General features: G+C 37.0%; 2 protein-coding genes across 3 annotated transcripts in view; one reads left to right on the top strand and one right to left on the bottom strand.

The window, feature by feature from the left end:
- Positions 1-4,899: 4,899 nt before the first annotated feature.
- Positions 4,900-23,423, bottom strand: c4hxorf58 (chromosome 4 CXorf58 homolog). Of its 2 annotated transcripts, XM_028799426.2 has the most exons (9): positions 23,279-23,423; positions 19,660-19,728; positions 19,285-19,390; positions 18,776-18,870; positions 18,448-18,559; positions 17,630-17,761; positions 17,038-17,267; positions 14,909-15,047; positions 4,900-5,810 (listed from the first exon to the last, which is right to left on the bottom strand). In XM_028799426.2, exons 3-9 carry the CDS (start codon positions 19,387-19,389, stop codon positions 5,646-5,648), a joined length of 978 nt encoding a protein of 325 aa, XP_028655259.1. In that variant the 5' UTR covers position 19,390; positions 19,660-19,728; positions 23,279-23,423; the 3' UTR covers positions 4,900-5,645. The 2 variants fall into 2 exon arrangements, with proteins under 2 accessions (XP_028655259.1, XP_028655261.1); XM_028799428.2 differs by lacking the exon at positions 19,660-19,728 and having other exon boundaries at positions 23,279-23,413.
- A 54-nt stretch (positions 23,424-23,477) lies between these two features.
- Positions 23,478-25,097, top strand: part of apooa (apolipoprotein O, a) — a 43,855-nt gene continuing 42,235 nt past the window's right edge. The window contains exon 1 of the mRNA XM_028799429.2: positions 23,478-23,562. Within this exon, the coding sequence (XP_028655262.1) occupies positions 23,554-23,562 (9 nt within the window). The 5' untranslated portion in view covers positions 23,478-23,553. The remainder of the gene's footprint in view (positions 23,563-25,097) is intronic.

The raw sequence follows: 25,097 nt of genomic DNA on the forward strand, positions 1-25,097 counted from the left end.
TCAGATATGCCGCTGCTGCAACTGCTCCTACCTTTTTAAAGCTGCACAGGTGTCAGGATTGGCCACCCTTCTGTAGCTTACCTGATTGCTGCCATCCCCTTTTGCCATGCTTTTGCCTTTCCTGCTGGCATTTTGGTTTGGGGAGATTGAACCCATATTTCCACTTGCATTAAATGTGGCTATTGTTGATGGACACTCTCCAGTGCTGAATCCAGAAGATAATGGAATACCTGCTGTGATTAAGTAATGAAAAATGTCTACATAAAATAATTATGCATTTTAAAAATTACTTTTCATTTTTTATTTTCAGAAGTTCTTAAATCATTTTATGGTTAACTTAAAATGTAACACATAAGCTAAGTGAGAAGCGAGGAGCTTTTGTTGCATTCTCATTGTATGTTATAAAGAATTTATAGTAAAACTAACTTATTTAATAAAAGCATACAGGGTGTGTTTGAAATGGCCTTTTAATTTTGCGTTAAAAACACAGGCAGCAAATAGCTTTTTGTTAATAATAAATGTAAGTTCAAAAACAAACTCCTTTGTCAAGACTGTAGGAAAAATAGAAGAGAGTGAATATTACGGCCTGTATATGTTAGTATTCTCACGGTACACTGGAAGACTTGGAAGAATAAAGGTTGAGAACCCTGCGGTGGGTTGGCACCCTGCCCGGGATTGGTTCCTGCCTTGTGCCCTGTGTTGGTTGGGATTGGCTCCAGCAGACCCCCGTGACCCTGTGTTCGGATTCAGCGGGTTGGAAAATGGATGGATGGAAGGTTGAGAACCACTGCATTATATGACAGTAGTGTTGAAAGCGGGGGGTTTTGGCATTTTAGCATAACTTGCAACATGCATTAGACTGGAATTATTATTTTCTCTTTGGTGGATTCCTAACCCTAGTAGATTACAATAGTGTACATATCAGCATGTATATTTTTGAGCACAGGCCAAGTATTTAGTATGACGATATAACATGTTGGGAGCAGGGATTGGAGTAACGGCCTTACCAGGATATATGGTGTAGACTGAGTAGTCAAGAAATTATTAAACAAAATAAATGGTAGAAGGAAAAAATGCAATATCAAACAAAATCAAGGATTTCCAGCATATGTGCCCCTTTAAAGCATGAAACATTATGCAGCATTGCTTCATTGTTTTAAATTAAAAGACCCTCAAGTAATTACATCTGGCATCACTGAATAGGGTTATTGCCACTCTGAGTTCCATGTGTCAAATAAGCAGTTCTAGTATGCTTTGTGGGACACTCGGCTGTACTTGAGAACGAGCAGGTTTGTTTTCTTTATATTTCCAAATATTTAAATGCACAGTTTAAGAAAACAGCAGATTTAACAGTTTGTTACAGTGGATTTTATAGACCTATAGTTTATTATTTAAAAAGTGATTTAGATAATCTGCACAAATTATTCATGCCTAAAAATAATTTTTTTTCTGTATTAACAAAAAGTGAAGCAAAGTAATTTTCCTTGTTTTTTTTTTTTTAAGAAACTGTAAGATAAAGTATTTATGTTGATTCAATGATGCTCACAGAATGTAATTAGCTGCTTCAGGATGTACTGCTTGACAACATTTCTCTGTCCTTTGACTGATTAAATTGTCTGTAATATAGACTTTTTAGGTTGATTTCAATATTCTTAACCATGGGCTATAAACATACTGCTGTACTTTAGGATGCTTTCTGTAGACATTTTCCAAAGAGCTTCTTTTGAAAAGAAAAAAGTGTGTAAGGTTGGTGTTCATATTGTATGACTTTTCACAAAGGGCTATTTGTTTATTTTTTTCTCTTGTTCCAGTTAAAACTGCATTCATCTTTAGTCCTGTAAATTGGATTAGTAAAATAGTACTATGAGGGTTAGGGTTAACCCTAACCCCCCCCCCCCCCCCCCCCCCCCCCCCCCAGAAGATCTACCCACTTAAAGTCCTGCTGCTTTTCAGTCATGCTCTTGTGTATTTTTTCCTTTCTGGCTTTTCCTGCAGATGCAGTCTAGCTGGGCAACCAACATGCATTTTCAAAGAAGGATATATTTGCAGTGAAGCCAACATAGTGAGGAAATTTTGTTTTTCTTTAATTCAATATTGTTTTTCTTTTAAATGTAACATTTAACTGGTCCTTTCAACAGTGGTGGTGAGACATTGGGGGAAACAATCGGCAAAAGCTGTTTAGAAATGATATTGGATATTGGCATGTCAAGTACACGCCATGTTTACATGTGTAGTTTGAAATTGAGCTATGTATTTATATATAAAAAATGAAACTATGTTTTGATACTATGTGTTGAAAAATTTGATGATATAGTTTGAGAATTTTCCCCTGCACTAATATTACTTGAACATTTAGGTTATATGTTTGATATTTATTTTTTATATTTATTTTTTTATTACTGTAGCTGGCTTTGCATTTTCTGTTCTGTTTAATGTGCTTTTGTTTTGTTTTTAGAGTTTTAATTGAAGTGAATAAAATGGCTTGATAATGTCAGAAAAAAACCCTATAGGAAGGCCTTTTAATAAGATTTTGCCAAGGGCAGATTTTACTCCACACATCTTTGCTTTTTAAACATTAGATTATTAAAGGAAGACTCCATTAATATGCAGAATTGATTTGTTTCAGCCTGAAAAGAAGCAAAAAATTCTGTCACTACATAGGTAAGCATTCAGCTGTTATTTAATACTAGTCTGTTGTTGTTTCACCAAAATATTTTGATTCTGTATTTAATGGGCCCATAGGAAAAGAAAATATATTTTAGTCCTTGTCTCAATAATATTTCATTGATAATCATGCAAAACATTACCAAGAATGCAATGTGTGTGTGTTTTGCATTATTTCATTTATCTGAAAAGTTTAAAAACAGGGCAAATGCATTGATTATTGTATTCCTTTCATGAATGTTATTGCTTCAAGATTTTTGAAGCAGAATTGGATTAATATCACACCGTTTGTTAAACTATATAAATAACCCCCCCACACCCCAAACCAAGTAGCAGACATGCTTAGTGGACTCTTGTAGATTGTCAAAAGAGCAACATCGTCTTTCCTTTCTTTATGATGATATACTGTACATGTTTAAGATGCCTTCTTTCCACTTGTACTAACAGTTTAGAGCCACCTTATAAAATACAAGGTTGCCCCAAAGAGTTTATAAAACACTTTCCATAAAGAACCTTTTACTTCCCCTTTGTCACTTATGATGAAATGTCTAGGAAATGCCAAATGAATAAGTTTGTATAGTGATTTTTTTTTTTTCCTTTCTGTGCAGTTCCGGTTATATTTTTATTTAGTGCAGTCTTGTCAAATTAGATTTTTCAGAAATGCTTACATCATGCCTTTGTTTTGAAGTAAAAAGTTACAATTTTAGAGTTATTTGGTAAATGAAATATTACAGAAATAAAAAAAAAAGTAACTAAACACTTTGCATCCTCTGTTAAGTTTGTATATGTTCATACTATTCAAATACATAAACTGATCTTTATATGTTGCACGCAGGATTTCTAGGAATATTTTTATATTAATAACAAGGATTTATATTTTCATCTTTTTCATTTATTTTTACTTTTTTTTGTAAGTAGTGCTAACAATTAAATGGGGTGGTTACAATTTCTTTTAAGAAAATAGGAATAATGCATTTCAGAGAAGTTCAGTATGTAATTTAATAATTTAGTTCAAATGCTTAAGAGTTTTTTTTGTCCCCCCCCCCCCAAATTGGCAGAAACATTTTTTGAAAGTGTGCTGTTCGTTATATGAAGAAATCTATAGCAGTCTCCTTTTATAAAGTGGTGGGTGTTTTGGTTATAGCGGTGGAGAGGAATTGACATTTTTATTTTAACTGTGAACTGTACCTTCGATGGACCACAAAGAGTTCTTTCATGTGGGTGTTACTGACATGCAAACTCATTGTACATTTATATGGTAGATACTTCAGTTCTATGCACTGACTGCACCTCCTTCATCAGAAGATACAATCGGCCTTTGGACAGTGCAGTCTGTGTGAAGAAAAGAATGTACAATTACCTGGCAAAAGTGCTGTCAATTTGGCACATCTGAACAAAAGTTCCACATTAAAAATTGTGGTCATAGGTAACCTGCATTTGCAACTGTTTGGATTTATTTATTTGCTGTTCAGTTATCTGTACCAGATTACATCGCAACATACCTCCACAATAGCTAAACATTTGCTGTATGTGACTAAGAAAAATTTCATGTGGTGAAAACTGCTTTTGTGCAATTTCCACATGCCACCTACTTCCTTCTGTGGTAATGGCTGACATTGTCATGTATCCATTTTATTTTTTTATTAAGAAATGTTTAGCTCAGGAAGTACTATTCATGTGGCACAAAAACCAATTCACATTAAGGTGTTGCTTACGTGAAGTAAAATACAGCAGCGGTAAGCAAGAGTGTCAAGACATTAATACACTGTTTGAAAAACAGTTACTTAAACAAATGTTTTTATGTTTTGGGCAATTTGCAGTGTCATTGACTTTAGTGCAATTAATAATTACATAATTACATACCAGTTATTCTGTATTTAAAAAATGATTACCATGTTGAAGCACTATTTGCATAATTTTACTTTTAACCAACTGAGTCGGCATTTCTGTGTTAGTCAAAATCATAAATAAACCACACTGTAGTAAATTTTCTGGGCAGCAAAGAAATTAAGCTTGTTCACTGCTGCTTGAGTTAGTAGATGGACTAGCTTTAAAATAGCTTTATCTTGCCTCACTGTGTTAGGAGGACTTTTGTTTAAGGGTTTGACTAACTAATATCTTATCCGTTATTTTACTACTAATGAAAATATTGGTTTTCCACTCCTCAAACTAGTGATCTAAAATTGGCAGTAAATTACCTTCCCATTCATATTTACTGTATCATATCTCCCACTTAACTGTGTTTAAGATAAAAAGAGATGCCATTTATTCTTTTGAGCTTTGGATTTAAATTTTCAAATGAAGAATTGCTTCACTGGGTAATGCTTAGAATGAGGGTCAAATGTTTTACTTTGGTTTCGTGATACATCACTGCTGTTGGAAAATATAGGAAGTGTTGCCAAAAAGTTGGTCAACACATGTACTGTATATTGCTAACTATCCCCATAGTTGGAGTGTATTAATACAGTATATAGTATTGTACTGTACACCATGTACACCAGCAAAGGCACCTCATGAGTTTGTTTACCATGCCTGTAACCTTCAGGCTTGTGAACTTAAGCCCCACAGAATGTTAATATCAACTGGCACTGATTTCATTTTCATTTCATCTGAAGTATGGCATTACCTGTCAAGAAAGCAGCTAAATAGCTGAGTAGTTGTGGTGAACTTTGGACAGTTAAACCACCACCACTGTCCAGAACACACTACCTCGTCTGTTTTTCCATAAATTTTAAAAATGTGCAACTCTCTAGACATTTGTGCTATTTTACTATGTATATTTAAAATGCCTTTAGGTGGCACTCACAATGAAAAGCACTACATATGATGTCATTTATTCTGCATGATATCTTAAAACATGATTTGGTCACCATGAATCATTTAGAGGATCTATAGCAACGTTGTCTTCTATCACCTGCAAGGGGGTGTGGGGCATAACACAGGAGTTGTAAATGCATCTCTAGACTCTGACGGATGAAGAACTAAAAACCAATTGCAGTGTCTTCCAAGGAGAGCTGCTGAGTCCATGAGTACAGATTATTAGTTTCCTCATCCAATTCATCATCAAAATTTGTGTCCATTTCAAGTTTCTCAGTGTCCATGTCGGTGGGAATAAATGCTTCTAACTGTAGTGTTGCTTTTTCTTCCTGCAAAATATAGCAGTATTTTACAGCAATGAGCAATATGCTTGTTTATATGATAAACAAATTTAGAAAACAACAGATTGGAATATATAATAGTAAAACTATAAAATGAGTTATAAACTATTGTTTCACTTCCTATCAAAGGAAAAAAAAAATATATAGAGCACATTTAAAACTATATCGGTAATGCTGTAGCCAAAGTGCCTTAAATTAAAACATACAATAAACATAAATAAAATGAATAGAAATACAAGTATAATAAAAACAAAATACAGCCAGCAGTGACTTAAAGAAAAAGAAAGATGACTAAGAGTAGGGAAACATCAGTATCAGTGAAAGTTCCTAAAAGCTAGAGAACAGAAATACGTCTTGAGTCTCGTTTTGATCAGTTCAATTGAAGGTGACTCCTTAATGTGACGAGGTAGAGAGTTCCACAGCAGCTACAAAAGCCTCGTCTCCCTTAGTTTTACACTTCGTGCAAAGGACCATAAGAGACAACTGGCTGGTAGATCTGAGCTGTCTGGATGGGCTGGTATATAATACAGTACATAATTTAATTTAGATAACAAATTTGCTTACATTTTGCAAGCACGTTATACGATATTAAGTTAGTTATTTATTTTACATTTAACAAAATATAACATTCTTAAACCCATTTAATCCAGTTCAGGGTCACAGTGCCTTTCTCTGGAGCATTGGGCGCAAGGCTTTTGCAGTGTTCACATGACCATTCACACAAGAGAGAGAGAGAGAGGAGCATACGCTGATACAGCGCATTGGCGCACCCACCACACGACAAACTCAGGATCCAGAGTAGGACCCGAGTGCAGCTATGCAACGGGTGACACCTCACACAAGGACAGTTTAGAATTGCCAGACAACATGTATTGGTGGACATGGGAGGAAAAACTAATACGGTCATAAGAGAAATTAATGTTGCTTACTTTTTAAATGTTATTTAATGTTAATTTAATGTTATTTTTACTTATTACTGTGTCATCAAGCTGCCCTATTGTGAATAAAAATTAATGTTACCTTTATAAAGTTTATAGAAAAATTTGCTTCCTGGGTCCTCCCTGCATGGAGTTTGCATGTTCTCCCAGTGTCTGAGTGGGTTTCCTCCCACAGTCCAAAGACATGCAGGTTAGGTATATTGGCGATTCTAAATTGTCCCTAGTGTGTGTGTGTGTGTGTGTGCGCCCTGCGGTGGGCTGGCACCCTGCCCGGGGTTTGTTTCCTGCCTTGCGCCCTGTGTTGGCTGGGATTGGCTCCAGCAGACCCCCGTGACCCTGTAGTTAGGATATAGCGGGTTGGATGATGGATGGATATTATGCACAGAACAGTCCAGATTGTTGTTAAAATTAAGTTCCCTGTTTCATTTTTCAGTTATACATCAGTTAAAAGTTTGGACATATCTACTCATAGAAGTGTTTCTCTTTATTCTTTTACTATTTTCTACCATGTGGATTAATAGTGAAGAGATCAAATTATGAAATAATAGATAGGAAATTATGTAATGACCAAACTGTTAAATCAAAATCACGTTGTATCTGATTCTTCAGAGTAGTCACCCTTTTCTTTGATGGCAGCCTTACACACTTTTGGCATTCTCTCAGCTAGGTTAATGAGTTTATCTGGAATGTTTTTCTAACAGTCCTACATACAGTATACTGTCCATTTGGTAGCTGCTTTTTCTTTGCTCTCTGGTCCAACTCATCTCAAACCATCCCCAGTGATTTTAGATTTCAAGCCCTGCAGCACTCCATCCCGCTCCCTTTTTTTGCCATATAGCTCTCAGCCTGCAAGTGTGTTTTAGTCGTTGTCCAGTTGAAAAACAAATGTCAACCCAGCTACATGCAAGCCGGATGTGGTGGCATGTTATTGCAGAAATCTGTTGTAGCGATGCTTGTTAACTGTGTCGCCGATTTTAAATAAATCCCTAATGGTGCAAAGTGCCCCTGCAACAACCTTCCCATACTTCATGGAGGGATCCACACAGACATTATGTTCACCATCTCGAATATCACAAAGACACAGAAGGGAATCTTAAATCTGGACTCACTGGACCAAAGAACAGGTTTCCATTGGTCTGATGGCTGCTGCCTGTGTTTCTTGGGCCAAACAAGTCTCCTCTTATTTGTCTACTTCAGTTGTGGTTTCTTTTCAGCAGCTCTACCAAGAAGGCCTAATTAACACGGTTTCCTGTGAGCAGTGGTGTCAGTTCATTTTATTAGGGCTGTAATCTGAGATGATGTTAATTAGCTATTTCTGAGGCTGGTGATTCTTTATTATTCTCTGCTGTAGAGGTAACTCTTGGATTGCCTTGCCTGTGGTAGTTTCATTATAGTGCTTGATGGTTTTTGTGACTGCACATGAAGAAACTTTAAAAGTTCTTGGAATTTCTGGCATTAACAGACCCCTATTTCTTAATGCTAAAATGAGTTCTTCTTGCTACATTATGGATGACTACAATGTGAAATACTGGCCTTCTACCAAACATGGCTGTTTCTGCTCTCATGCTATCTTGTCACAACATAACCAATTTGCTCAAAATGCAATAACAAGGAGAAGAAATTCCACCAATTAATGCACACATTAAGTAGGATGGTATAATGGCTGTGGTAAAGCATTTTCCTAACTTTTCAATAGACTTCTAAATGAAAACTACTTGCTTGGATGATATTTAAAAAAAACAATTTCAGAATCATTAAAAAAATTGTACATTGGCATCACATTCATTATATATGTCTTAGAAACCAACTTTAACTAAGCGTTATCCTTTAGATCAAAATGTCTTTAAGATTAGTTAAAATTACATTCGATCAGTCATGTCCAGACTTTTAACTGCTGCATAAACCTAACATTCTTATACCTTTTTAATCCAGTTGAATAACGTGGGCTCCCTCAAGTCTGGTACCAGCCCTGGCAGGGCAGCATTCTGCAACAGGACCCCTTATGCACACATGCAGTCACACCAAGCCAATTCAGAGCTGCCTAATAACTTAACTGGCACCTCTTTAGGATGTTTGAGGAAAACCCATACAGACACAGGGAGAATAAGTAAAATAAGCAAATTAATATTTTGGTCATTTGTGAGACACTGCTACTATTGTACATAATATACATTTTATCACTAACACCTCCCCACATAACCCAGATGTTGGAGGAAGATGCTATTATGTCTCTCTCTCTCTGTTGTTCTTCTTTTGGCTGCTTCCATTAGGGGTTGCCACAGCAGATTATCTTTTTCCATATCTTCCTGTCTTCTACATCTTGCTCTGTTACACCCATCACCTGCATGTCCTCTCTCATCACGTCCACAAACTTTCTCTTAGGCCTTCCTATTTTCCTCATGCCTGGCAGTTCTATCCCTAACATCCTTCTCCCAATATACTCAGCATCTCTCTGACTTTGTCTCCCAACCATCCAACCTGAGCCAACCCTTCTATCAATCTATCTAGGCTTATTCCCATCTGGACAAAAGTGGCAATGTGAGAATGATATCTCTTGATTTCTCCAGCACCCTCAATACCATCCAGCCATTCCTGTTAAGGGGAAAACTTAGATGGATGACTCTATGGTGTTCTGGATAATGGGCTATCTGTCTGGCAGACCACAATTTGTGAGGCTTAAGGACAGTGTCTCTGGTGTGGAAGTGAGGAACACTGAAGAACCACAAGTGTCAGTCCTGTCTCATTTTCTGTTCATGCTGTATACCTCACACTATAAATATAAGACCAGGTCATGTCACTTGCAGAAATTCTCAGATTATTCAGTACTAATAGGGTATATTGACAAAGGGGGGTGAAGCAGAGTATAGGAGTCAGGTGGAGAATTTTGTTTCTTGGTGTGAAGGATTGTCTGACACTCAGCATGAACATCCAAGGAAATGGTTACTGACTTGCACCACACCAAACGGTCTCTACTCCTGGTCACCATTCAGGGAGTAGAGGTGGAGATGGTACACTGCTAAAAGTACCTTGGTGGATCCACATTAGGGAGAGGCTGCATTGGCTTAGTAACATAGAGGAACTATATAAAATAGGGCTGAACGGACTGGACTCTCTTCCTTAGGAGACTGTATTCCTATAGTAACATTCTTTACATATCTGGCTGACAGCTAGTGAGATTTCTATGTTGTTGTGTGCTGGACAGATAACTTCAAAAGAAGTCCACTGAACCAAAAAGCTAATTAGGAACTCTGGCGCAATAATGGGATTATGGCCAGTATGTGCAATGCTGCACACTTCTCTATGACACACTATCACTGAGTGCTCCCTGCAAGCAAATCATCAGAGATGTGCCAAGAAGCTCTAATGAGGCTCATTTATACCTATGGCCATGCGCCTTTATAATGTCTCGTTATGACTGCTCTGTTATCTTTAGCCAAATCAGACGTTTTCTTCTTTTTAGTAATTCTGATGTGGATCTGAAGAGGGTTACAGTTCTCCTTCTTATTACAATACTCCTTGAGTTTCTTTAAAAAGTTACATTTCTCCTTTGGACAAATAAAGTACTAGCTATCTATGCATGTATCTATATTTTACAGCTGTTTCATGTATTCTACACAGTTGTAGTACAGACATGTTAAATGACTTGCTGAGGATCACAACTGACAACCGAGTGGTTCAAAGTCCACTATACAATACTGCTGATGCCCCTGCTTAATGTCCTCACAAAGCTCATGACATACATAGAGGGTGTAATGTTCCTAGTGGGTGATGTGCTCCCATCCTGTCATATGCAGGACCGTTACTGCATTGTACGTCTCTTTGTGTCCTGATGCTCTCTGGCAGGATTAACATCTCTGACATCCCCTTGCCAGTCAGGCACTCCCTCACAAATGTCATTTTTTATTTGATTTACTTGTCTCAAGATTAGTACAGACACTTGTTTGAAAAGGAAAAATAATTCAGATTGGATTGAATATGATATATATAGTATTGCACCATATGTCTGAATGACTTGTAATTCATTAATTGCGATGTAATGTTTATATTAAAAAAAAAAAATGAAACCAGATTGGTCAAAACAATTCAATTGTTTGGGATAAAAGGTTGTGAACGAGTAGAACCTTTGCTAGCGATAATGAACACAGTGATACACCAATGGAATCGACATGGCCATAGTGTTGGATTAGTGCTAAAATTTTGACTTTGGAAATGATAGCAAAATGGTTTGAAGGAAATAACAGATAACTCTAAACCCTACCGTGTCTTACTCCAGACTTCCTGATGCACCTCACAATTGTCATCCAGTTTAAGTGAAGTGGAACACAAACTTAAGTGCTTTGGTGTCACCTCCAATGCTAAAATGAAATAATAAAATTGCATAACAAAGGAAGAGAAATCTACCACATTGTGTACAATAAGAGATTATCTGATCACTTGGCTTCTCTGGATGAAGATAACACCAAGGAAGATTCCTTTGAAACGGTAATATCAATAGTTATAGCCTTGAGGTGTGTGTGTTTGGGAAGTAATTACAGTAAATGCTGTAAGACTTTAAAATAGAGATTCCTGGCCATAAGGTGACAGTAGATATCATATGAAATATCAGTATCTCTACCTTCGAACACATTTACAGGTTATACTTACTGTATAAGTAGTGTGTGTAATAGACTGCTCCTAAGTGGTGTTGCTGATTAAAGATGTTGCTATAACACAATGCTTTAAGATTTTGTATTTGGTAAGATATTTTTTAGGTAGCAGAGTAAGCCTGTGCCCGGTTATTTAATGTGTCTATGTCATGTTCACCCCTTGTCTGCATGTACCCTGGACACACTGGAAGCTGTTTTGGAAAACAGGATGGCAGCAAAAATGGATCCATGAAAAATCCCGTCCATTCCCTCCAGGAGGTGCTCTGTTGGAGCATTTTTAGTCACAGGCTCATTCCAGCACAGTGTGCTGAGAAGCACCTCTGTGGGTGTTTTCTGCCCAATTCAATGTTTCCTCCTGAAATACTAATTATGTTTATTTTGAAATATCTGCACAATATACATTTATTTATTGATTGATTTATTGGCTGTATTATCTGTCCTGTGAGTCTGTATTCTTGTTTTTATATTTCTGTTTCTGTAAGCATCTGAATGTCCCCATGGGATTAATAAAGTTTATCTAATCTACATTCTTTCCTCACCTAAAGAGGTTAAAGTTAATTGTCAATAGAAAATTGCTGCTATTTGTAGATGGAAGTTTGCATGAGCCTTGTGTTCAGTAGCGCTGAGATAGGTTCCAATCCTCAGTGATACTTAATTGGATTAAGTGAGTTTGAAAACATTATGTCATGTTAAGGTTTTAGTCTTATGTGAAAAGCCAAATTCTCCTCAGGGATTAATAAAGTATATTGGGGGTGTCCAAACTTTTTATACAGAGAAATATATGAAGGGCTGGGCCACCCACTAGAAGTGGCCTCACCTCCTGTGTATTAAGCTAGCAAAATGAATCAAATATAGGTAAATTATGCTTCATAATTGAATATGCTTAAAGAAAAAACAGCATCACAGCTCTCCATTAATAGGTTTTCATTTGACACTTGATGTTTTAAGTTAGTGGACAAATCTTCAATTCGCCACACAACTGCATTTCTGGAAAAGCAAACATTGTTGAATTCCTGCATTTTCTCCGGGCACATTATTCCTGCGAGTTTAGTGAGGCACTGTTTTATGAAGTCACCATCTGAGAAAGGTTTCCCATGATGGGCAGTGAGTTGCACTACCTCGTAACTGGCTAATGTGGCATTTTCTTGTGTTTTGTTAGCACGGAAAAAATACTGTTGTTGAGCTAGCAGACTAGCTGCCATTTGCTTAACTTTCTGTTCTCACTCTGCACCAGTGTAGGTCGGATGTTTGGTTTCATAGTGTTGACACACATTATACTCTTTCATCACTGCAATAGTTTCATTGCAAATGAAATAGACACACTTGCCCTTGACTTCTAGGAAGAAATATTCATTTTCCCAACGTGTCTGAAATTTTCTGCACTCACTTGCAATTGTGCATTGCTTTGGTTCTGCCATTTTTGGTCACCCATGGCAAAAATGTACTTTGGTTGCACTTGTTTGTGAAGATGCTGCCTTGATCAAAACAGTAGCCTCGCCTTGTGTTAAACCTAAGAAGTACAATACGAGTTAAGAACAAGTTTCTTGTGTGGGCCATATTTCATTATATTTTTAGAATTTGCTGTGGGCTAATTAAAAATGGGCCGCGGGCCGTAGTTTGGACACCCCTGAAGTATATCAAATCAAATTAAAAAGACCAACAATATAATATACATTATATATACTTATTCTGTGATAGTCCTATATCCATCAAGTCCTACTGAAAGAATGAAAAGAAAAGAAATCTGATTTTCTTTACTATAGTAAACTGCAAGTCTTTGAAGGGATTGATGAGAAACCTATTTGTCAACATTTTCAGAGAGGTGTAATACTTTTAATGGGCTGAAAGCTAATTAAACTGTTTGCAGCTTAATGTTTTGTTGTGCTAAAAATACAATAATTTGGACAAAATAAATTAATGTGAATAAATGAAGATGCTAATGGCATGGTTATTAATTAAAATGAATGTCAGTTGAGTGGTTGTAATAAGACAGGGGAGCTATATGTCAGCACCCAATCACTTAAAAGAATGTCTTCAGGGTAAGATGTAATTGGGCTAATTGACAAGTTCTTAAAGCACACAAATAATTGTGGCTGAAAACCACTAAGTGCTGGCAGGCTGTAGTTTAAAGGAGCAGAAGGTGTAAGCCAGAGCAGAAGACTAGTGCTATATAGTTAACATACAATAGGTGACATGGATGCATACACAAGTGAAGTTAAAGTACTTTATGACAATCTTACGTGTAGATCAATGAGGCAAACAGATTCACTGTGAGTTTGTTAATGTCATGTAAATTAGCTTTACTAAAATTAACAGGGATCAAAAATTAAACTGGGTAGATCATCCAGGATGAGGCCTTGGACATGAGGCTCCAGGAATGGGTTTGGCCCACCCACCATTCATGAAGCTGAGTAAATGGATTTGATAATGTTATTCGTATTTTAGTACCCTCATTAACTCGAGCAAAAATCTTTGGCTTCAAAATTATTCCATCCATCCGTCCATTATCTTAGCTTACTTATCAAGGGCAGGTTCAGGGTGTAGCTTCAGCCTATCCCAACAAACACTGGGCACAAGGAAGAGCTAATTCCTTGGCAGACTGCCAGTCCTTCTCAGGGTGAAAACACACACGTCATATTGCAAAATTATTTCTTATTATTCAGGGTAATTTTCTATCCATCTCTCTCTCTATCTATCACAGTTGACTGACAACAATGATAATATATGCTTAAATTTCACATTATTCCTATTCATTACCCATTTCAATTCATTGTGCCATATGCTGCCTTAGAAAGGTGAATGGTATTGTTAAGATGACAGCCATTCCACAAGGTCACATTTCTCCCTCTTCTTTTCTGATAAATGGGTATATTAAAGCACTGTTTTTATTCCCAGGTGATAAAGTAGCCAATCATACAATTTAATGTATGGCATTGCATTTGTCTGTTGTTGCTACTGTACTTCTGTCACCAGTTTATGGAAAACATCAAGCAAGTCACTGTTTGCACTGTTGGGTAAGCCAAAGAAGTAGGCAGCCAGCCAGTCAAGGTCTGTCATACTTTTAAGTTCATGCAAAAATCAATTCAAACTAATTTTGTACTCTATTTCTCATATGGTAATTTTCCTTTAATTTAATTTACTTACTGCTGATAGTTTTTTTTTTCTTTGATATTCTTTGAAGCACTTTAGTGCAGTACCCTTCACTTAGAACTCGTGTATTAGATTTACATCAGACTTGCTATGACATCTTTTATTATTTACTCTTAATTGCTCACAATGGATAAATCATGTAGCTGACCAAAGTCTAATATGAAAAGTTAACCTAACACACTTGATATGGACATGGATGGAACATGCTAACTCCACATAGACAGTGATTGGGCTGGAATTAAACCTAGTCCCCTAGTGCTGTGAAGCGGCAGCACTTTTGCAGTATCATACCACCCTATCTTCTGTTTTGACTTTGTTAAAATACATAAAAAGATTAAAACCTTAAATTTACCATTCTTGAACAACTGGAACTGTAGAGTTTTCTCATTTTGGCAACTTTCTGTCGTGCTTTGCTAGACCTGCGAGATGAGTGTTTTGAGGTTGCAGACTTTAGTGTGGACACTACTGAAGATGGAGGAACAGGAGGAGACCTATGATTACAACAGAAAGCAGTAGAGAGAGATTTCATTTAATAATCTTATTATTTCTGCTCCACAATCAAGCTGCTTAACATTACTATAGGCAAATAAAAAGCAATCATTAGTTTGATCCAAATACAGTATATATGGCATGACGTACTTGAAGTTATTTTTGCCAAGCATAATGGAGACTATTGCATTTGTTTATATTAAGATGTTGCTGACAAAATGCCTGACCTATAGGAATGGTGTCACTCAGAGTTTGAAGATAATAGGTAACAGCACACATTAACACAAACTCTGTAATATATGATTTGGCAGTAGCAATTAAGCATGGCAACGCAACAAGATTAGAGTGCTGACCTTTTATTTATTTTCTTGGTTGATTCTCATTAAAACAGCAGTATATAATTCATTGTGCAAGATTTGGCCATGAGATGATATGGTGTTCTTTATATATCACTAGCCAACCCGCGGCGTAACATACGCTGCATAATTATGTATTGATGGGTGAACACTTCCTGAAAGACACAGTTGTCCAAATGTGGTGGGTTTGAGGAAACGACTGTAGGTGAATGAAAAGATGGAACTCTGGAGAGGGCAACATACAATTGTCCATGACTGACAATTGGAGGACCGCTGTCGCACGCTCATTCAGCGATTCACATCCGTGACAAACAATCTGTTTTACACTCTGCATACAGCGATTCACATCGAAGCATACACACTGCCTGGTCATGTGCCTGGTCGCAAGAGCAACTCACAGAGACCCGCCCACCAACTCTAAGACCATGGGATACCCCTCGCAAACTGTTTTACAAGCTGCATGCAGCGATTCACATCCGCGACAAACATGCCTCTTCTTAGATGGTCCTGCCGCGTCCACCCTCGTTCTCGAAGCATACACACTGCCTGGTCATGTACTCACTCGCAAGAGCAACTCACGGAGACCCGCCCACCAACTCTAAGACCATGGCGTGTAAAACAGTTTGCAATGGTGGACGCGGTCGTGTGTCGTAACCGAAAAGAATAATGAAAAGTCAACGTGGCTCAGAGGTGCATGTTGAGTGTAGCAGACGAACGCGAATGATGCCATGTTTTGTGAGTTGCTGCATCCGAGTTGGTGGGTGTGGCTCTGCGAGTTGTCGTTGTATCCAATGGTCTTAGAGTTGGTGGGCGTGGCACTGTTCTGCGTGCTCCATGGGTGTCTTGTTTGCTGGCGGCTTAGTGAATTATATATATAGATTTTAAAGTTAAAATGTACTTTGTAAGCTGCTGCAAAACATGCTAGACAAAGTATGATTTCAGAAAATAAAAATTAAGGAACATAATTTTTTAAACATTTGTCATTGACTTCTAAACTTAATTTCCTGGATAAAACATCTTATTTCAGATATAAGTCCAACACAAAATATTTACTATGATTGGTTCAATGTTAATTCTTCCCAATCAACATTACTTACATTTTTTTAATCATATAACATGGGTATGTCAAAGTGATTGATTCTGTGGTTACAGCTGCTGCCTCATAGCTACAAGAGACTTGATTCCAACATCGGACCTAGTCACTGTGAGTACCCTGTTTTCTTCTCAGTTCTTAAGGTGTGTGTGGTAGGTTAACTGGTAGCTGCAAACTGGCATGGTGTAAGTGAGAGTAGGTTTCTGCATGAGTGTACTCGGTGATAGAATGGCGTCCTATTTTGGCTTGGCTCCTGTATAGCATCCAATGGTTCTGGAATAGGCATCAGCCCCTGCAACCCTAAAATGGATAAAGTGGGTACAGGAATGGATGGTGGAAGTAGAACTTTGGCAGTAATTTAAAAAAATCAAATAAATTGCATGCAGCTATATTTAATTGTTCTTCCAAAAGAAGGTTAGCTGAGTATATTGAATTACTGTTTTCTGAATTTTTTGTTTACTTATTTGTGTGAATTTTACACAGTCTTTTCTGTTTTTTGTTTTAAATCTAACACATGCATAGAAAAATATGTTCTTGTAATACCTTGGCTGTGAAATTGTCCTCAGCTGCTGAAGCTGCATTTCCTCTGAAGTGGGCCTCATAAGCAGCAGGGGCAGCTTCTCCCTTAGTGACTCTGATAAGCACCCACTCTTCGCATAATCCACAATGTCATACATGACAGTGCTTCTTGGCATCTCTTCTAGAGACAGTTTTCTCCAGGTGTTTCCCTTGCCTCCCAAGTATGCTGGAGTTTCATCGAGGTTACTTGTATACTATAGCCAGGAAAAACGCAAATGAGGCAGCCATCGACGATAAATTTCACAAGGCATTTTAGTTTACTGATTATGTATTGTCTGGAAAATCACATTTTTATGTGGTAAATGAAGATAAAAATAAAATTATTTTCTTAGTCCAAATTAGGAAAAATATAAAATGGTCCAGCACCAATGTATCACACATAATCTGTGTCATTTAATAGATTTATTGAGGTATAATTAAAGTTTATTTTGCATTTTTAAACCTTTTACTAATTAATACAAATAAAAGAAGCAATGAATGTAAATATAATAAAATATACAATGAATATGTTCAATGCATTTTTACTTTTGTTCATAACATAAACAAAAATTTATACCTGCATATAATCCTTCATGCTAACAACATCGACTTCATCCACAATTTTTTGCTTTTGCCTCTGGATTTCATCACAAATTATTTGATCATAAAAGCGTCTGTGTCCCATTATTTTGCAAGCATCTACAGCTGCCTGTAATTTGAATTAAAAGCAGATTTTTTTTTACTCATTTCAGTGTATACCTATACTGTACAAAATGTTCCTTTCCATAAACACTTCATACTATCAATTTTTTTCTGTATCTTTATATGTCTTCAACATCGGATGACTTTTTTATTCATAAAGTATTGTGTTTATGCAATTATTTAATTATTTGATTAACCTGTCCATTTGTTTAAGTACAAACGGATTACCTAAAGAAAAAAATATGGGTGAAGAACTACATTTTATTTCAATGGACAGAATTATCACATAAACATAATGTTTAATATAACACTGTTGTTGAAATCTACTGACAAATGATCATAGTATCATTTTAAAATAGAAAATAAGGAATTACCAACAAAAATTCTAAGTACATAGTAGTAGGTTGATGTTCCGTGTTCGCCATTATGGATATAATGAGAAGTGAAGCAAAATGACACTTTTTATTAGCTTACGGAACAGATTATGTCATGCAAGCTTTTGAGGCAGCTCAGACGCCTTCTTTAATCTGTTCAGTTAACCAATGAAAGGCATCATTTTGCTTCACTTCTCATTGCAGTAGATACACTAAATTTAAAAAAATCAAATAATTATACTTATTTACTTAGTTTAGATGCCTTACATTCTGAATAATTAATTTGCTTGCCATTGCTTTTGCATTGCCCATGAATTACCTCACTTGCAGGTGAGATGGCTCTTTTCCCATTTATATATTTGTTTCCACATCCTCCATTTTGGTAAAATATTTTAAACACAATAGTTGGGGGGAATTCTGCACCAGCAAACCTAATGCACAACAGTTGTTTAAAAGAATAGTATTTAAAACAAATATTTTTAGGAGAAAAACTTTAATAAACAAAGTAATGAACACATTTTTGAGGAATGACTCAAAAAGATAAAAAAAAGCCTGCCTACATGGAGAAAAGTGGAGAGCAATTAACTTGGGGTGATATTTAGATCTGAGTATTAGTATGTGAAAAATTATATGTGCATGCTTTTTACCTGAATCTCACTTTACACTTTGTGCTTGGATCCTTTAAAAGCTCTGCTTCTGTGGGACTAACCTTCCGGAGTATTTCATATGTTAGACAGTGTTCCTGAAAAAATAAAAAGTAAAAAAAGAGTTTCTAAACAGCGTGACTGATGAAAAAAAATCTTACTTTAACATTATCCTCCTCTCTATTTGTTTAGAGAGTAGCTGCATAAAATCCACATGGACATTAACTAGTCTGGGATTTTAGCTTGGGGTACTAGAGGCATGATGTAGCAGTAACACTAACTACTGTTTCACAAAACTGCCTAACAATAGATATATGTCAATGAGAATATTCAAAGCAACTGGTAGTTATGAACACTGTTAACTATTCACAAAAGTGCATACAACAGATATGAACTAGAAATCTACTTTCTGCCCATACGTAGCTCTTAGCTTGCATTGACCCAAAAATGATCAGCTATGTGCATTTCTTAAATAGTTTTATTTTAGCATTTTCACAAAAGATGCTATTTACCGCAGCACAAACGGTGTGCTTCAGAAGGAGGAACAGTCTTCTATCTCTATATGATCTCCAGCACTTCTGAATTTTTGTAGCAGCATTATTTGGTTTGAAAGTCATTCTAAGGAGAAAAAAAGAGCATCTCACATTAAAAGAACATAAAGGGAATGAAGAAGTAGCAAGCAACTTAGCAATATGTTGTCACACAATATAACTTAACCAAAGCAGCAGGTAAAGCTGATGAATAGTTATGCTGAATGCATACACCATTAAGTAGGACAAAGGTTTAGGTCAATGTTTTATAAAAATAAAATATTTTTTTTTAAATATTAGAAACAGTATCTACACCTTTTTAATAAAAGACGAAAATACGCTTGGGTTTTTGCTCACCTGTCTTCCACCAGCTGAAGACTCTTGATTTTTATTTGGCTGTATACTTTAGCACATTGCAATCAGGCTCTGAAATAACATAGCATAAAGTGACATTACTTTATTGGGATACTGTTGTGAACCACTAGGGGGTGTTGCAGCAGCCCAACCCCCAGACACAACAGCACAGACACAAGTTCAGATTCCAATAAAGAGATTTATTGCCACAAATACTTTAATGTATTCCACAGTTCCTGCAATATGCCTCTCCCCTTCTCCACTCTACCCAAGTGAGCTTCGTCCCACTACTCTCCCGACTCTGACTCCCCTGGTGAAGCACAGCAGCTTCCTTTACACTGGACCTGGGAGTACTTCAACACTATCACGGTGCATCCAGGAAGCACTTCTGGGTCAGACGAAACCTAGTGGCACCCAAAGTACTCAACAGGGCTGCTCACCAAAACTACAACTCCCATGCATCCTCGCATGTGCCCAAATGGGATGCACGCCAGAGGGATATCGCTACCCAGCGTACTAAGGAAGCACATGGCCATGGGAAGCAGTCTCCCCTGACAATCCATTATTAATGGCCTCCCATCCAGGAAAGGTACCAACTAACCAACCTGGTCGGGATGCTCATCCACCGACATCCTTCCATTAAAAGAGCCTCCAGGACAATTAAGGAATTATCCATCCTGGCCGGAATGCCGGCCAAACCATGTTGCCTATTAAAATGTCTCTTACAACATGCTTTCCACATTTCATATGCAATATATCCATCCATCATCCAACCTGCTATATCCTAACTACAGGGTCACGGGGGGTCTGCTGGAGCCAATTCCAGTCAACACAGGGCGCAAGGCAGGAAACAAACCCCGGGCAGGGCACCGGCCCACCGCAGGACACACACACCCACACACACACTAGGGACAATTTAGAATCGCCAATGCACCTAACCTACATGTCTTTGGACTGTGGGAGGAAACCAGAGCACCCGGAGGAAACCCAAGCAGACACGGGGAGAACATGGGAAGCGAACCCAGGTCTCCTAAATGCGAGGCAGCAGCGCTACCCACTGCGCCACTGTGCCGCCCTATCCAATATATTTTAAGTTCCATTCATCTGCTTTCTTAAACCACACATTCCATTACACAGTCTATCCCAACTTTAGTACCTGTAAAGTGGGAACCAAGTTAGAGTGTGGAATTAGTCCAGAATAAGAATTCATCAACAGTACTGACATTTTTTGGGAAAGCTTTTCTTTGTATGTATTTACACATTAAACAGATAATTAAAAACAATCTTTAAATACAAGCGAAATACTGTATGCATGTCTGAAAAACAGATGAAAGGATTTAGAGAAATAATGATGAACTAACTAGAAATATGTAAGTAACTTCAGAGAGCATGCAGACTGATGAAATGCAAAGAATTAATCTATACATGTATAAGAAAAATTTTGCTTTGAGCCTGAACCTGAAAGGTGCATCTGATTTTTTTAAGTTGCCAAAGATTAGCTCCTCTGTACCAAAAATATGGGAATTACAAGTTTCTAGTATTTGTGGTTGAATGCCAGAAACTGCAAAATCAAACATCATTCAACTAATACAATCCTAATGCTACTGGACAATATGCATTTTGATATTAACCCTTGCCTATTGAACCAGGACCAGCCCCCTTCATATGTCACAATCAAGAAATGGTTGTGGCAGGATCCCTTTCAAAGATGACCCCAAGTCTAACTAGCATTTAACATCAAAGACAGAAAGAAAATATTACTACTGTGTAAATATCATAATAAAGAATCAAAGACTGATAGTGCGTGAGATAGCAGACACTGTAGGGGTTAGTTATAGGTCAGCTCTGTTCATTCTTCATAGACAATTAAACAGAGCTCTGTACACGTTCAGTGCCCCTTGACGTAAAGCATGTCTAGCACAAAGTTTCAGGGAGAATCTCAAGTGCAATTCAAATGCAAATGCATTGAGTAGTGTTGCCACGTCATGGATCTAGCATGTGGAGTGTGAATCCCGTAACTGGATATTGTCTGTATAGTGACTGCATGGGTTTTCCTCCCACTTCTTCAAAGACAAGCAAATTAGATTAATTTGTGATTCCTTAAAGACCTCAGCATGGTGTTTGCATGAGTGAACCCTACAGGAGACTGGTGCCTTGTCCAGAGCTGCTTCTTGATTTATGGCAAGTGTGGAAGGGATAGGCTCCAGGTCGCTTGTACCTGATTGTGTATGTTTTTAGAATGTTATGTTCAATGTCTGTCTACTGTTAGTGATATCCATGGATGAAATATAAGGGTGCAACATTGGTTTGGTGAGTGTCCAGTTTGAAAACGTAGGGGTATGGATGGTATAGGATTGTATTTGAATGTATACATTATTGCCAGTGTCTGATGAGTAATACACACCTGATGTAGGCTGTAAGGCTGATATGTTTGGTTTTACTCTCACATGCAATGTGCATGAGAACTAGCACTTAGAAATATGAGGTGAAGGTTCTCTCCCAGAACACTTTTTTCTTTTTTTTAATTCAGGTTATATTGGAGCAGCTTCCTCTTATTAGTAAAACTAGAAAAAATACAACTTTATGAGATCTTATGATACCAGAAATTATTCTATGGGGACAGAATAATACATCACAAATTCAGAAAGAAACTGTCATGATGACAGAAAGAATTTAGATCTTATTTTGGATTTAATTCACAAAGGACTGAGCCCCCATGACAAACCTATACACATAAAGGGTATTGCTTCTTACGTTTATTATTCATTAAAAAATGTTTGAATGGTGTATTGAATGTATTAAATTCCAATTGAACACCAAGCTGCCATAATATCTACAAACATAAATTAATAATGCTTACCCAGTACCCTTGCAAGGTCCAACAATTATAGGGATCTCCTAATTATACAAGATTGAAAGTGGGCTGACATACCAAACAACATACCCTTCAAGACTGTTTTCTTAGTGTAGTAAAAGAGCAGGGAGTAAGGTGCACTGGCTAAGACACTGGATTTTAACCCTCAGTTTCCAGTTCAATCATTATCGATCTCACTGCGAGTACCTCGACTAAATCAGTTAACCTGACTGTGATCCAACTTATAAACACCTGTAACGACTTTCTGATCTTGTAAGTCGCCATGGATAAAGGCGTCAGCCAAATATATGGTAAAAACAAAAAAACAAAACCGTCAAAATCGATTTACCATTCTCCAAATCTAAATTTTAAGACTCTCCAAACGTAATCCTAATCAGCCTTGAATTGAATATTGGTATAAAACGGATCTAACAAGATTCGTATACAATAAAAGGTAAAATTTATAAACAATCGTATATAGGACTTGCAGTATTTTTTCCGAAAATGTCATTATTTCTTCTGACTAAAGTTAACTAAAGAAATGAAATCGATTGAAACGAAAGGACAAACTAAAGAAGGCAATAACAAACAGTTATTCTCCTGTGTTTCAAAATATACAAAAAACATTTCGACATTTAATGTTAAATTTTCAAATGTGTGGATGATTGTACTATTTCCTATTTACTTTGTACAGTGTTTTAGCTAGAGTCGTGGTAAAAACGCGTACTGTACGACAAGCACCAACTTATCTGCAAACGAACACGATACCTGTGGATGAAGAGCAGATTCTAAGATGCTGTGGTTCATTTTAACATTATCGACTGCCCTTCAATTATTTATACATTAACCTAGACAAACAGCTGCAACACCAACTTTGTTTCGGCTCCACGAAAGAAAGCGTGATTTGGTTGCTAGGAGACATCAAAACTGTATACTTGGGACGCAGTTTCCAGTTCCGGTGTGCACTTTTTCTCTCATACAGGTCAGTAAATGTGTTCTCGCGAGAAACGCGTGCCACTCTGCTGGGCAGGTCGCTGAAGATCATGCACAAGGTGAGGAATTTAGCCTTGCAAGTAGTGTGCTGTAACGGCAAATGTGCAAATTGTGCAGCCCAAGAAGGCGACTAATGGATAATAGAAATACTACATCTTTATAGTTTATTTTTTGAAAATTTATTTTAAGTCCAGCCGCCACGACGTTCTTTTTGAAACTATAAGGCTTACACATTGCATGTTTGCATGAATGAGAGAAAACTTGATTGCAACTCGTGAACTTACTGTAAACCCTACTGTAGTCTTACTGGACAATGTGTAGTACGTAAAAAACGTTGTAAAGTGAATGTAACTACTGTGTGTGTAAATATGTATATAGTCTGTTATATCCAGTTTTTGTTTGTTCTTGAGGTTTAGTTTTGTTTTTCAAGCTGCTTATTTGAAATTTGGCACACAGGTGCTTATCACAAGTCAAGCTTCTGGCAGCTCGGGATCATAGCAAGTGGCAAAGCGTATTGCATTGTGATCTATTGATACAGAAAGACCACCACGCACGTAGCCTGCGTAATGTACTGCTAGGCATGATTGGCATTGAACCAAGAAATCTGGATTTTATTATGTCTCCTGTCTAATTTATTCCAATGTGGGATTCTTTGGATAAAACAAACTAAAACAACTGTATGCAAAAAAACATTCCAGTGCTAACAATGTGTATGTACTAAATGCCAACAAGTGTAATATTAAAAAGTTTGGTAATATATAATTTGTAATTAGTTTTTAACTTTACAATTTCTCACCATGTAACACTAGGCAACTCAGCTATTGTATGTATTTTATGACCACCTGATCTTTGTCATTGCTCTTTTACTATGTATTTACCTTCATGAAGTCTGTGCGAGTTTTCTTTTGGTGCTTGTCTCCCATATCCCAGACAGGTGTATGTTAAATTAATTCTTCTTCTCCTTAAGTTTTCCCCACTTTCATGTGGGGTTGCTTTGTGACACCAGCCTCCTCCATTCTCATCTGTTGTACACTTCCTTGCCTGATACATCATTCTCCTTTAGTTCCTCCTCCACAAAGTCCATCCACTTTCTCATTGTTCTTCCTCTTCTCCTCCTCCATCCCAATACGTCCACATCCATGATTCTTCTCCACATACTGTTTACTTCTCTTCTCATGATATGACCATGCCACTTTAACCTTTATTCCTTTATTTTCTTAGACTTTTCCAAAACTCTTTAACTGTTCCTCTGATTCTGTTATTGCTGATCTTATCGAGGTTTGGTATTTCACACATCCATCTCAACATTCAAGTTTTGTAGCATGTTAAATTAAGCTAACCTTAAATAAATTAGTAACCCTAAATTATGATTATGGATAGGTGCATGACCATGAACTGGATAAGCACATTAGTAAGTACATGCATGGGCAGTAAGTCTTAAAAGAAATCAGAGTGAAACAACCTGCTCTTACATGCAGTCCAACCTAGCCACCCAATACACATTTGTTAAGATACAGCATCTTGGAAAAATACCAGACTTTTTTTTTTTTTTTTTTTTCTTAGTGTAGTAACATGTAATAGACATTTTGAATTA

This window comes from Erpetoichthys calabaricus, chromosome 4 (genome assembly GCF_900747795.2).
Source record: "Erpetoichthys calabaricus chromosome 4, fErpCal1.3, whole genome shotgun sequence".
NCBI classification, from domain to species: domain Eukaryota; kingdom Metazoa; phylum Chordata; class Cladistia; order Polypteriformes; family Polypteridae; genus Erpetoichthys; species Erpetoichthys calabaricus.